The sequence below is a fragment of the Buteo buteo genome, chromosome 16, assembly GCF_964188355.1.
Source record: "Buteo buteo chromosome 16, bButBut1.hap1.1, whole genome shotgun sequence".
Lineage (NCBI taxonomy): Eukaryota > Metazoa > Chordata > Aves > Accipitriformes > Accipitridae > Buteo > Buteo buteo.
This window is the reverse complement of record NC_134186.1, coordinates 1,622,453-1,636,241: the sequence shown is the minus strand read 5'-3', so window position 1 is coordinate 1,636,241 and position 13,789 is coordinate 1,622,453. Positions and strand designations below refer to the sequence as shown.

The following is a 13,789-nucleotide window of genomic DNA, read 5'->3' as shown; positions in this document are numbered from 1 at the left end:
CCCGAGTCTGCAAAAGGGGCTATTGCGTCCCTGAATTCCCACAGATGCAGGGGCTGTAAAGGAGAAGCAGGAATGGGGGAGGAAAAAGGTGAAGGAAGGTTCAAAGGCCCGCTACAGCTTCGGTTTTTCATCTCTAGTTAATCTCTGCAAGGCCTGAGGCAAAGTCACCTTTGGGTCAATACTCAGGTGTTTTTATCTGCCATCCCCATCTGCCCGGAGCTGCCTCCCCATCCCGCCCGATTAGCCGGGGCCGCAGGGCAGGGTGGTTGGGTGCCCGGGGAATTCGGAATCTGGTCACCCCGGTTCAAGCCAGGCTCTCCCGGGGCGGAGGGTAAATCCTGCACCCGCACTGCACCCCAGCGCCTGCGGCTCCCCGCCGCCCGCTGCCCCACGGCCACGGGGAGAGATGGGAGGAGCGGCGCGCTTGAGGTTTTAAAAGCAAAACGGGCTTTTGAATTGAACACGAACGAACTGCCGGTGATGGTACAGCGCGTCGCCCGCTGGCACGTGCCCAGGGATGCAGGAATGGGAGGAGGGTGCCAAGACCCGCGCCCTCAACCTGCCGCTGCTCACCCACGCACCCTGCGGCGAGCACGGGGTGGGCAGGCTTGCGAAGGGGCAATAAAGGAACAAATCCACCTGGGGCTCAGCTCAGAAGCTCCAAGGCTTTTATTAAGGTGTGCAACATGCCCACGATCACACACGTCTGGGATATGACACAGGCAGCAGGCGCTGGACACGAGCGAGGAGGAGGACGGCGAGGCAGCGAGAGCAGCGCGAGCCTTGCAGGGATGCTGCCGGGCTCCTCCGGTCCCCAGCGCCGGGTGCAGGGGCCGGCACGGGCCACTTTGAGCCGAGGGTGCCCTACACCACCAAAATGTCCTTTTCAGGAGCAGAATGTTAGAGATATCCACATTTTACCTATCGGCGGCAGCAGCCCTGGGCAGGAGCAGAGCCCGGCCGTGCCCCGGTGCGGGACGGGAGCAGGCTCAGCGCAGCCCCCAGCCCCACGGGTCGCGGGGGGCTCGGCCGTGATTATGTATTTGCAGCGCAGCAGCATCTAACGGTCAGTGGAAGCCGGGATCTGCCAACGCTGCCGAATTGTGCCGTCCCGCCAGCTGGGCGCTGCACCCTGGCACCAGAGCAGGGTCCCGGCGAAGTCGCGGCCACCTCTCAGCTCCGCTTCTCCGACGGCAGGAAGAAGTCTGGCTGCGGGGACACGGCAGCTCTGAAATCTCTCGTCAGCCTCCTTTTGCAGACAAGACACAAAATTAGTGCCCAGCTTTGCACAGCAACTCCGGGCAGGATGGGGAGCGTGGTCCCCTCCCAGCTGAGCCCTCGGCTTACAGCGAAACCGCCCCGCTGCTGCTCCTTCTGCATCGGCAACTTAACTAGGATACATGTCATATTAACACTTAGTGAAATACAGCAAACAAACACAGCACCTCCTTTTTAAACTCTACTTAAGAAGACTGTTCTTTGTATTCTGTACGCAGTCCTCATTGGATAAAATGTAGATTAGAAAAAAATATTCTCTTTCCTTTCAAATGATAAATTAATATAAACACCAACAGCACAAGTCTGCAAGCAGCTTCCTGATCATGCACCGTGTTAAAGCATCTCCCACGACAGACAGATGTGCGTATATACACACTGGCTGTAAGGAAAAATCTAAATTAACTCTTCTCTAATACTGAATTGAAAAAAAATATATTGGGTTTGAATCGGTTGACACTTAAATTTATTTTTAAGCATTCTGAGGTCACTTTTCAGAATGACTTTTTTTTCTTCTCTCACTCCATCTCCCTGCATGAGTTTAGATCTTATCTGCAAAGCTTTTACACGTGCTTCATTAGGCGGTGCACCCGGGCGAGTCCCGAGGAGCAGCTCAGGACACCTTGCTCACACCGAAAGCACGAGCAACGTTTAGCGGTGGCTGGGTTGTTTCCATATGGGCACACCGGTGCGGGTGCGACGCAGGGGATGAAGTGAGCTTGTGCTTGTGCCCGAGCACGCGCTGAAGTGCTTTGCCCAGGTACGTTTAAAAGCGTCGCTGCCCCGAGACCCTCGCCGCCAGGCGGCTCCCACCCGGGGGGCTCACCACAGGCCCTGTCCCGGCACACGCGTGGCTCAGCCAGGTTCATACAAAGGACCGTAAATTAGATTTAAAAGATTAGCTTCATCACCCCAGGCTCAGCAAACCCCAAGGTCCTGAGGTCTACCCAGCCCGACAGCCCACGGTCCCCAGACCGGCGGGACACGGTGCAGAAGGACACGAGTTCCCGCGCGGAGGTGAAAATCGAGACGAATGGTTTGGGGACTCTCAGCTACGTTGGAGAGAGATGGGAAAGACAGGGCGGGCGCCCAGGCGCCCGGAGAGCGCTCCGCACCCGTGTGCGGCACGGAGACGCCGCCAGCCAGCCCCACGCCGGCCGAGAGGACGAGGGTTGGCACGGGGCAGCGCCGGCGGCACCTCAGGGGCTGGGGGCGGCCGCGCCGGCCGGGCACGCCGGGCCGCGCTGCATGCAGCGGATGAGCTCCTTGCGGTTGTCCAGGATGGTGTCGAAACTCTCCTGCAGCCGGTTCTGCTGGTCCACCACTTTCTGCTGGAGGCCGTGGATCCAGCGCAGCAGGGCCAGGCGCCGGTACATCACCAGCTGGATGTGGTGCTTCTCCTTCTCCCGCTCCTTGAAGCGTTCCTTGTCCTGGAGGTGCTGCACGGCCTCTGCCAGTGCCGGGAAGAGGGTCCCCGGCTCGGGCTCGGCCGCCCCCGGCTGGGGTGGGCTCCCGGGGAGGGGGGCAGCGGCAGGAGGGTCCCAGGAGCTCCCGCAGGTGCTGTCGGGGCTGTCGATGCTGAGGGAGCTGCTGGCGTAGCCGTTGTCCTCCGCAGGGGAGCTGGGGGGCTTGCCGCATCCCCCAGCCGGCTCCTCGGCGGCGGCGTTTTGGCCCCCCGCCCCGCCGACCTCCGCTCCCTCAGGGGGGCTGCGCACCCCCGGCTCGGGGAGACGCGGCCGCGCGGCGCCCAGGCTCGGGACGGCGTCCCTAAGCCGGCCCTGGACCATCTGTCTCTGCATTAATAACAGCAGATTATCGGACGGATTTGTCGTGTTTTCGCTCCGGCTGGAGCCCTCCTCCGGCGGGGACCCCGGCGCTGGCCGGCTCCAGTTCTCGTTGCTGTCACACACCTCTCCCACGAAGTTGGAGTTGGAGTCCTGCCCGTGGCCGGCCCCCGGGACGGCCGTGCCCAGCACCAGGCCCCCCCGGCCCTGCCGGAACGGGGCGTCCGGCGCGCAGACGGCAAACATCTCGCCGGTCTCCTGCCTGCAAGAGAGACACGGAGCCATAACGCATCTGCGGGGTACGCGGGCTGGCACAACCAGAACTCTGACCAGCTACGGCGAGATAAAATATTTGTTTACTTTACCTGCCTCTCTTTAAAGCTACTGAACCCAAGTCATGGGCTCATCCTTTCTCGGCGTTTGGCCACCGCTCTCGCGTTTGGCCACCGCTCTCACCATGTCCCCAGGCAACATCGCCCAGGGGCAACTTCTCACCTAATGCAAGAAGCTCAGGGCAGGGGTCTTCCACCCTGCTCTCCTCCCTGTGAGCTCCTGCCCAAACCCACGCTTCCGTGGCATCCCTTGGGTGCCTGTCAGAGGGCATTGCAGGGCGCGGGCGCTCGGCCGGCACGCTCTGCTCCAGCAGTGTTAGCGCTTGCGGTAGGTGCAATTAATTCAGTGCTGGTAAAGGTTTGCTTGGAAGGAGCTGCTTTTCCAACAGCAATAAAATGTATTTAAGCAGGTGAGACTGCCTGGGCTCCTCTGCACAAACTCTGCCATCTCCCCCGAGTCGGGCTGTGGGTCGGGTTTGGTGTCCGACCGGTGACCCCGGCCGGGCCGCTTCCTTCTCTGCAGGACCGGGAGCAGACGGGACCAGAAAAGGAAAGGTTCACCCAGCATTTCTTGCCGGGTCATTGGCGGTGAGAGCCGAGCTCCGAGCTCTCTCCCATCTCGCGTGAAGGGAAACCCATCGAGCGTCCCGGTTTCACCCCTGGAAAGCAGCACAAGAGGCAGGAGGGCTCCGGGGCGCAGCGTGCCCAGCGCGGGGCGTGGGACAGGGGCTGCAGCAGTAACGCCGTCCCGGCCCGCCACAGCGAAGAGCCGTGAAGACCCACCGCGGTGCACGCGGCCCGACCCCCCGGTCCCACCGCTGGCCCGTTATCCCCAGCGGCGGGCACGATGCCCGGGGCTGGCGAGTTTGCACCCAAGAGCTGCCGGTTGCAAAAGCAAGGCTGGCACCGGAGAGAGGGGAGGGCGAGAGCCTGCGCCCACCCAGGGGGGGCTCCCAAAGGCCTGGCACCCCGACACTGCATCCCCCCTCCCGCAACGAAGGACCGGGTGCCACCGCCATAGAACGGCTGGGCGTGTGTCCCCCCACCCGTGCCAGCCCGGGGCAGTGGGGGGGGGGGACCGTACCGCAGCCCCGGGGGAAGGGCGAGCCGAGGAGCATCCCTGCCCCTGCAGCCCCCCCCTCACTCCCCATACCGGCTGTAGGCGGGGGGGGGGGCAGCGTGGGAGAAGCGGCGGTGGGTGCTCCCTGCCCGCAGCCGCACTGCGCCGGGAAACCGGGAAACGGGAAACCGGGAACCGGGAAATGGGGGCGGGGGGGGGGGGGGCGAGGAGGGGATGGGGGCTCCGGTTCCCGAGCCCGGCCCGGCCCCCGCCGCCCCGGTAGCCAGCACTCACCGCCGCCGCCCCGGGCTCGTTCCTCCGCCGCCGCCGCCGCGGGTGGGAGCGGAAGCGGCCCCGCGTGGGGAGGTGTCACGGCCGCACTTCCGACGGGGCTGCGCCGGGAGCGGGAGGGGGGGGAACGGTGGGACGGGGCTTACGGGGACTCGATGTCTCTATAGGGGCCGGGGGTCTGTCTGCATCCGCAGCATCCCCACGGGAAACAACTTGGCGGGGGGGGTTCCCACCCGTGTCAGCCCGGCCAGGGAGGAGGGTGGGAGAGGGTCTCAGGGTGCAGGGGGCCGTGGGGTGAAACCCCCCCACCCCCCGTCACCCAGGTCCCCAGCGTGGGGTGGGTGCGTGTGGGTGCATCCCGCCGCAGGCGGGGCGGCCGCGTTTGGGACCCACGGACTCCTTCCCGGCTCCCCGTCCCGTGAGGCTCAGCAGGTCCCCGCCGGGACGAGGGGGACGGCGAGACCCACGCTCTCAATGGGGCCTTTATTCCCCCCGCCCAGAGCCGGGGTGTCTGCGTGCTGGGAAAGGAAAAGGCTCAGCAACCATCAAACGGCTCCCACGGCGGCACACGGGGGTCACATGAAGCACCATGAGGGTTTGGGGAGATAAAGAGGCTTTGTGGGGCCGGGGTGCGTGTTGGGGGGTGGGCAGGGGAGAGGCACCGCACGGCGGTGTGGTCGGTGGCCTGGGGCTGGGAGACGGGGTGGGGGCAGCCGGGGTGCCGCAGACCCCCCCCATTACCCACAGAGCTGCCCCGAGCTCTCCGGCTGGGTCCACGCGATGTGGCCGTCACCAGCGTTCCGTGGTAGTTCTGGGATAGACGTGGCATGAGCACAGCGCCGTCATCCCAAGGGCTCTGCAGCCCAAACCCACCCTGTCCGAAGCCGAGGGCTCGGCACCTCGCGCCCACCCTGAGGGGGAGGAAGGAGGGGATGAAGGTGCTTTTGGACAAAGATCCTCTCCGAAGGTCTGGGCTGTTGGAGGTGGGATGTGGGGGAGAAACGCCTAGAGAAGATGTTCCCCCACGACATTGCAAGGGTTCGGAGCAGTAGAATAATGCTAATAAGTGATAAATAAATTCTTTTAACTTCCCATCTGCCTCACAGGCCCCTAGGCAGCCTCTCCTGCTCCGAGCTGCTCCAGCTCCGAAGGCTTCGACACCTCCATCGAGGAGAAATCGGTGGGGTAGGACCGAGAGCCGTAACTGGGGCACTTGGGCTGCAGCACTCCTCCTAGGAAAGCCTGCGATTAAAGAAACAAAACCTTCCCGTCACACAGGAAAGGCAGAAACCGACTCGGACGTGTCTGTGACTAGGCAGGAAAGAAAAAACAGTTTGGACAAACAATGGGCTCAGCTCTGCTCTGCTCTGCCTTGAGCTGAGTGCTTGTTAATGCTAGTTCGTGCTTTGCTCCCATTCGGGGCCTGAACTCAAAGCAAAGCAAAATATTCATCACTGAGAGCAAGGAGGAAAGTTTCATCCGTTCAGGGACCTTCTCCTCCAGTTTACTGAGAGGAGGCACATCTGAAACAGGCCTTTTTCATCACCGGTTTAGACTTCAACAAGCAAAAGAAAACTACAAGTTCAGCTGAAGTTTGGCTTGCGGGACAGGGGCTGGGTTTGCTCCTCTCTCGGCTTTGCTCATCCCCACCCCAGGAATTCCCGTAGGGCCGGTGGGTGCGGACGTGCCGGAGCCTGCTGCAAACCTGCTGCGTTGGCTCCGGCTCCGCTGGCGGGAACCTCCCTGCGTTTGGGGGTTCCTCCCCCAAATGCCGCCCGTGGCGGGAGCCAAGTCGGTGCCGGGTTCACGGAGGGAGCCGGGAGCAGCGTTTGCCGGGGTCTGTCTTCTCACTGGGGTTGGTTTTGCACTGGTGCAGCTCAGATTCAGCCCAGCACCCCCAGCCCTGGGATTATCTGTATCTGATGGAGACCGGAGGGATTTGCTGCTTGCAATGAAAACAGCTCCGTTTCCCTGCGAGCCAACCGTCCCCTCAGTCCCAGCTGCCCCTTGTCCCAAGGACGCTGCCAGCGGGGACGGCTGCGGGGACCCCCAGCGCGGGGCTCAGGAGAGAGGGGACATGGGGACACGGGGAGGGCTGGGCTGATCCCTTTGGGGACAGGGGGAAAGGGAAGGTTTGGAGGTGGAGGGGGCCTAGCGATGGATTTCAGAGTTGTCTCCCCCCTCCCCTTCCCTCACTTTGTTCCAGAAATAAATTAGAAGCTCTCTCTCCAGGAAATTAAAAATAATTTAAGGCTGAGCGCAGGACCTGATGCGCTGGGGTTTCAGAGCTGGGTGTCCTGGGCGACATAAGTGCAGTGCGCCTCGGGGCTCAGAGGGGAGAAGGGTGCTGGGGTGACCCCCCAAAGCCGCTCCAGAAGGCGCTGGTACCAGATTTCTCCACCAAAGCAAGCCCCGGGACTCTGGATGCAGCACCCTTTCCCTGGACTCAGTGTCTGCCCTGGCCGTGGGAGCCCCCTTGCACCCAGGGCACTTCCACGACCGCTGGGACCTTGCACCAGCAGAGACCCGGCACTGCCGTGGGGAAACGCCGGAGATGGGAGCCCGGCACTGGCCGTGCTGGGAATTGTCCTTCAAACCCAGCACCCAGCTCCCCGTTCCTCACACTCGCCCCGTGTGCTGCTGTCTGCTTCTCATCTGCCGTGCGTCCCGCTAACCAATGCAATGTGCCACGGGCTTTGAACAAAATTGGTCCCAGAAAGAGCCCTCGCACTCGGCCCCGTGCACGCGTGATGTCGGCCCATGCATGGCCGTGTCCAGCCCTGCCAGCGGGGACCAGTACAGCAGAGGGAAGGGAAAGGACCTTCGGCATCAGGCAGGGACCTGTGGGCAAGGACCCCGCCGCCTTGCTGGAGAGCTGTGGGGTGCAGGAGTAGGTGAGCGCTGCATTGCTGCTCCCCAGGTTCTGCATGCAGCCCCTCTGCCCAGTGCACCTGCTGCATGCCCACACGTGTGCGTTGCACGCCCGCTGCACACCCACTGTGTGCACACCAGCGCTTGGGCTGGGAGAGCAAGCGCGCGCTGGTGCATGGGGAGGCTGCGTGCAGGGGGAGGCATGTGGGCTGGAGGCTGCAGCGCTAGAAGGAAATGAAACATGTTTTTTTGGGACAGTTCCACATTCTTCCCCTCCCTGGGTTCCCATCGGTTCCCATCTCCCGCCCTGTCCCACATGGGGCACCGGCCTGGCTGTGCATGCCGGGAGCTGGGTAGGACCCCTCGTATGGGTGATGGCCATGGTGGGGCCGTGCTCGGCCACACAGCGATGCTGGGACCGGCTCAGCCAGGTGCCTTCGTGGCCAAGAGCACCCAGGCACCAGCCCACCCAGGACACAGGTCACCCAGGACCCACTGTCCCACCGGCGGACTCAGCCTGGGACCCCAGTGCTGAGATGGGGAACCCGTCCCGAAAGAGTTAAGGGTGAAACATTGCAAAAAAAAGAAAAAAATTACAAAAGAAAAAAGTGCCCTGAACCACATGCGACCTAACCTCCCCAGCGGCTCATCTGAGTTTAATAACGGAGGAGGGAAATCTCCCAAAAAGCTCTCAGAGAAATTAAAGTAAACAGCGTGCTGACCTCCAACCCCGCGCTGCCCCGCTGCTGACTCGGCCCGGCTGCGGCGGCCACCGGCGGCTCGGCATTCGGTGTAATTGTAAACACATTCGGGTAAATATGAGGGGGGGTCGTGGGGGAGTCCCAGGGGAACCGGTGGCCGGGCAGGAGCAGCTCTCCCAGCACCCAGCAGAAACCAGAGCCGAGCATCGGTCAGCCGGGCAAAGATGTGGCCACGGGGGATGCCGTGGACTGACAGCTCTGGGTTGCGTGGCTGTGCCGCATCCCCGGCTGCGAGGGGCTTTGCATGGCCAAGGCTTCGAGTCCGACGTTGCCGGTGGGAACAGGAGCCACTGGGACCATCGCGCTGCCCTGTGACTGCAGGGTTGGGGCTGGAAAACCTAATGTCAGGAGCACTGGTGGGTCCTGCCGGTGGAGGGAGGAGGAGGAGGATGCTATAAAGGGTTTGTCCTCTTGGCCTCACAAAATTTAAAAACAACGCTTTTATTTTCATAGATCCTGGTCACTTTTGTAGGCTGAGGGAAAGAAAAGCAACCCCAAGCTGCACAAGCGCTGGCATTCCTCTCCAGGGAGGGGCTGGCAAAACCGCTGGCCTCAAGGGGGGAAGCGGGAGCTGAGCATCGCTGCCAGCCTCTCCCTGTCCCTGCTCCATCGTCATCCCTGTCCCCATCTCCATGCCTGTCCCCATCCCCATCCCTGTCCTGTGGTGCCCTTGCACACAATATCCCACTGTCTGCATTTCCTCTGGGGTTTTCTGGGGAAAACACCACTCAAAGGCAGAGGAAGGGGGCAGAGGGAGCTGGATCCGGGTAAGCCCCACGCCCTGGCCCTGCAGCCCCAGCCCCAGCACCTGCGCTGGTCCCCGCTGCCTGCCATCTACCTGTAAAACAAATTATATTTCAATCAGACTCAAAGGCAGTGACAGATGCGCTGTATTTGGTGAAAAATGCCAGGAATCCGCAGCCAGATTGGATTTCAGAGGAGCCGGGAATCCTGCGGAGGCCAGACCATTTCCATGGGACTGGAGGTCAGAGCCCGCTTCTCCCAACAGCTCCCAGCCCCGAGGAGCAGCCCTTGGGATGGTACCGGGGAGAGGAAGAGGAGGAGGTGGAGGAAGGAGCGGTGGGGCCAGGGAGCGCAGCGGAGGTGCGAAGGACAAGCCATCGGTGATGGGGACCCAGCTCTGCCCCTGGGACACGCAGCTGGGAGAGACCCCCCTCGCCAAACCACCCGTGTCAGGGGAGCAGCCTCTTTCCTCTTTGCTTTCCTAACTCACAAAACAAGGGTTTCTCTCGGTTTGGGAGATGTGCTCTGCCAAGAAGGCAAAGCTGGCGTCCCGCAAGACGTTTCCTCTGGGGTTTATCCGCTGCTGAGCTACAAAAGGGGAATATTGACGCCAGCTCCACCCCTTCCATCAGACCAGGACCCAAAAATCACCATTTCCTCTTGGCCTGTGAATCACTAATAAACTCCAGACAGAAAGGTCTGATTAGGAAATTGTTTGGGAAATGGAGAGGAAGGGGGAGGGACCGGTGCTCGCCGCCTGGGCCGGTGGCTCTGGGTGGCTTTGCCCCTCGGCGTCACCTCCCTGCGCCGCGGGACGGGTCCCTGCCTCGGGGTCCCCGCGTCTGCTTTGGCCACGGGCCACGTCCCGAGCCCAGCCCGGGGGGCTCTCCGAGCCTGGCTGCAAACAAAGTTCACCAGCAGATGGATTTGCCTGTCTGTGAGGATTTGGGGATGAAAACCGCCGCGTACATTTAAGCGTATATTTTTCGCTTTGATCGCTGTCCATCGGCTGTGCCAGGGCAGCGCCGCTAAATGAAATCCTTCCATCATTCGGTATCTGCGGCTGGGCACTCGCCAGGCTCTGCGCATGAGATCCTTGGCTCCAGCCCGAGCACCGCGCGTCCCTGGGCTGTCTCCTGCCCAAGCCAGACCCGGCCATCGGCTGCTCGCAGCCCGTGACATGGGGATGCTCCGGGCAGGGGGCTCCCAGCTTGCAAATAATATAATAAAGGCAGCAATGCCCACGGATTACAGATCACTGCTCAGCGTGCGTTTGGGAACAGCTGTGCTGTTGTCCTCACCAAAACCTCAACATTTTAGGCAAAACAAGCCCCTGCAGTGAGGCTCCCCTTAGGAAGGGCTGGTGTAACGGGACCCACGCTGCAAACAGCCCCTGCCAGCGCTCGGGACAGCACCATCCTCACCCGGTGCTGGTCCCCGACCACCACGTCCTGCAGCACAGACCTCTCGGGACCATCCCCTCCCTCCCTGCAGATGAAACGGTCACGGCAGCGCAGCTCCCCGCATCCCCCCAACTGCTGCACACTTGTCCTGAAACAGAAATGCTCCACATTTGGACCTCATAATGGAGAAAACTTCAGGATTTTGAAATTTCAGTCTTGGACACAAATCTGATACATTCCATAAATGCTTTAATTTATCCCTTTGTCACAGTATTCGATAAAAGGTTTCGTTTCAGCTGCCCTGCTTTGATTAATAACTGTAACAGATTCTAACCTGAAGGAATCACCTTATATTGCATTTGTGGAAATTAATGTTTGATAGCACATAGTCAGAATTTTCTGATGTGGAAACTGCTCCACTGGAGAACTTTGAACAAGTTCTAATCAAAAAACACTTTAGGTGTTCTTTTGGGTTTTTTTTTTGCCTCAGCTTCCCCTTCACCTATAACAAGTCAAAACATCTGTTAAAATTCAATCAGAGCAAAACTGGCTGAAAAAATTAAAATTCAGAGAATACAACTAAATGACTGTCCACATTGCAGCCAGGTGGGACGGCAGCATGCGGGCTCTGCACGCAGGGGGTTGATCTGGCCGGTGCAGCCTGCGAGAAGCGGGGTCCCGTGGGGGCTGTCCCACCGCCCCGTCCCCACCGCCGCCGCGCTCATCCCTACAGCGCCGTGAGCTGCACGGTCCCACCGGCACCTGCCGGGAATGCCATCACCGGAGACGATGGATGGGATGGCAGCAGCGTGCCAGCCCCAGTGTGGCACGGGGAATCGCTCGGTGTGTGCTGGTGCTGGCCGGGTTCCCCCCAGCAGAAAAGGCCTTTGCGGCAGAAGGCACCTTTAGAACCGAAAAGGACGTTTTCCTTATGCTTGAAATCCTCTGCTTTTTAATAAAAATAGCAACACTGGAATTCCAGGGTTGGGTTTGGTTTCCTTCCTCTTTCTTCCTTTTCCATGGCAGGGTGAGGGGTTTAAATTTCCCTAAGCTGTGACAGAAGCAGAGGGATGGAAAGCAAGAGTGAAAACCAAAATCCTGCGTGCATTTGGGAAGAGGAGGACTTTTCCGCAGGAACAGCGTGAGCGGGTGGCCGGCAGCCGCTGCTTTTTGGTGCTAATCCCGTCCGTGGCCGAGGTCTGCCGTGCCGCAGGTGCCCCTGTGCCAGATGGGGAGTGGTGGCACATTTCTGAGGTCAGAAAGCAGAGTTTTCAGCAATTAGAGTGGCATGCCAAGATAAGCCCCCGCTTCCTGGCGGGTCTGTTCCCATCAGCCTGTTTGGGTCCCGGCGAGACGGACCCCGGCAAGGGGCTCTCCTGGCGGGAACAGCCCAGCAAATTCTCTCTGCATGGGTGAAATTCCCTCCGCTACCGAGGTTATTATCTCCGAACAGGAACCAACAATATCCTTTCATTTAGGCACTAATTTGAACAATGTGCGCCAGCCGGGGGAGGAAGGGCGCTTGCTGCTCTGGAGCCTTTGAAAAATCCAGGCGGGAGCCAAACCAGAGGGAAAACAAAACCCACAATGATGCGAACGGCTTGGCGATGCCGGGCCATGGGCCGGGGCCGGTGCTGGTGCTGGTGCCACAGGCTCCAGCCGTGCCGGCTGTGCCAAGGGTGATGCTGGAAAGATCTGTGGTGCTGCCAGCGCAGGGCACAGCACAGGGACGCACGGGGCACCAGGTGCCCCAGCTTGTACTGGGGGAAAATTAGCGTTCAGACCATCCTGGAGCCGAGAGCCCCGTCCATGGGGGGGTTGTCCACTGGGGAAAATCACCTACTCTGCTTAACCAGCCTGTTCAGCCTCTTAATTACAATTTCCATAGGGCTGGAGGGTGCAGTAAAACACTTTTAAACTTGTTCTATCATAAAGCTCACACTAGGCACCAGAAAAAGTTGGAGTGTGTAATTGATAACTATAAAAACATTTTAATTTCCGTTTTTCAGGAGCAGACAAGACAAACACAGCGGGGGGAAGGAAGCACCCGCCGACGGCGCATGTGTCCCCCACAGCTCCCCGCACCAGCACCCCGGGGGTGGTGGCAGTGTCCCATGGGCTGCGGCCACCTCGCTCCATGCAGTTTGCAATGGGACCAGCGTAGTTTGCAATTGCTCCCCAATAGGGATCTCTGCTGGCAGGTGGCTGGCAGCATCCCCATCCCCATCCCCATCCCCATCCCCATGCCTGCTGGGATGCAGCATCCCGTTCCCACTGGCCACCCCAGTGTTGGTCACTCCTGGGCAAACCCCATGGGAGCTTGCAAGGGAATATGGGGGCATTTCTGCTGTATTTACTCTTAAAGTGTAGCCATTATGAATATTCACACCCGTGCAGGGAGAGCAGGCGCTTTCCCCGACGGGGATATCAGTTGGAACATCATCTAATTGATTACGTGGAAATTGCTCCTGGTGGAAAGGGAAGCCCTCGCCTTGCTCTCGGTGAATTAATTTAGCTTTTGCCATTCTTTGCTGTGCTCAATTAATCTTGTTAAAGTGATATAATTTTAGCTCACACTTTGCACACGGGGGTACCAGGGAGGCCCCGGCCGATAACGATGGGAGTTTAGTTAATGACGGGGTAACGGGGGCTCGGGCCCTTCACGCAGGAGGGATGCTGGTGGGAGAGGGGCTCCTGCCCCGCGCTGCTGACCCCAGCCCTGGCCCTGATGTACAGGATCGGCGGGACCCCGGGGTGCCATCCCTGTCCGGAGGGGGCCGGGGCCACCGGGATGCAGGATGCTGGGTGCCACGGCTGGGATGCGTGGCGGGTCGGGTGCCTGGGCTGTCCCCGGCTCGACGCCGAGACAAAGAGCGTCGGCTCCCGCGGCCCCCCGGCAGCTGGCGCGGGGGGACGTAATCCCACAAAAGTCCTGCTCTGGGGGGATCAGCCGGAGAGGTGAGGGGCACGCTGCCGAGCCCCCCGCCATCGCTGCCCCTTTCTATCCCCGCTATTGACTGCCTAAACAGTTCTTTGGTGATTACAATGTAAATATAGCTTTTCATGGAGTAAAGGCCTTTTATGGGATCCACACACACTTAACCACTTAACCCCGGCGACAAAAAGAGCAGTGAATTAGCTGTTTAGAGGCTGCTCGTGCAGAAAAGCGGGCCCTGAATAGGATTTGGGGATCTCTGTGTATCAATTGCTATGCTTCAGGGGCCCTTCAATGGGGCTTGTGGCGTTGGAGCATGTGCCAAAGGGCTCG

General features: G+C 60.5%; 1 protein-coding gene across 1 annotated transcript; it reads right to left on the bottom strand.

Annotated features, from left to right (window-relative positions):
* Nucleotides 1-652: 652 nt before the first annotated feature.
* On the bottom strand, nucleotides 653-4,781 carry C16H1orf216 (chromosome 16 C1orf216 homolog). Its single transcript, XM_075048699.1, has 2 exons — nucleotides 4,746-4,781; nucleotides 653-3,321 (listed from the first exon to the last, which is right to left on the bottom strand). The coding sequence occupies exon 2, from the start codon at nucleotides 3,303-3,305 to the stop codon at nucleotides 2,475-2,477; it is 831 nt and encodes a 276-aa protein (XP_074904800.1). The 5' UTR covers nucleotides 3,306-3,321; nucleotides 4,746-4,781; the 3' UTR covers nucleotides 653-2,474.
* Nucleotides 4,782-13,789: the final 9,008 nt, after the last annotated feature.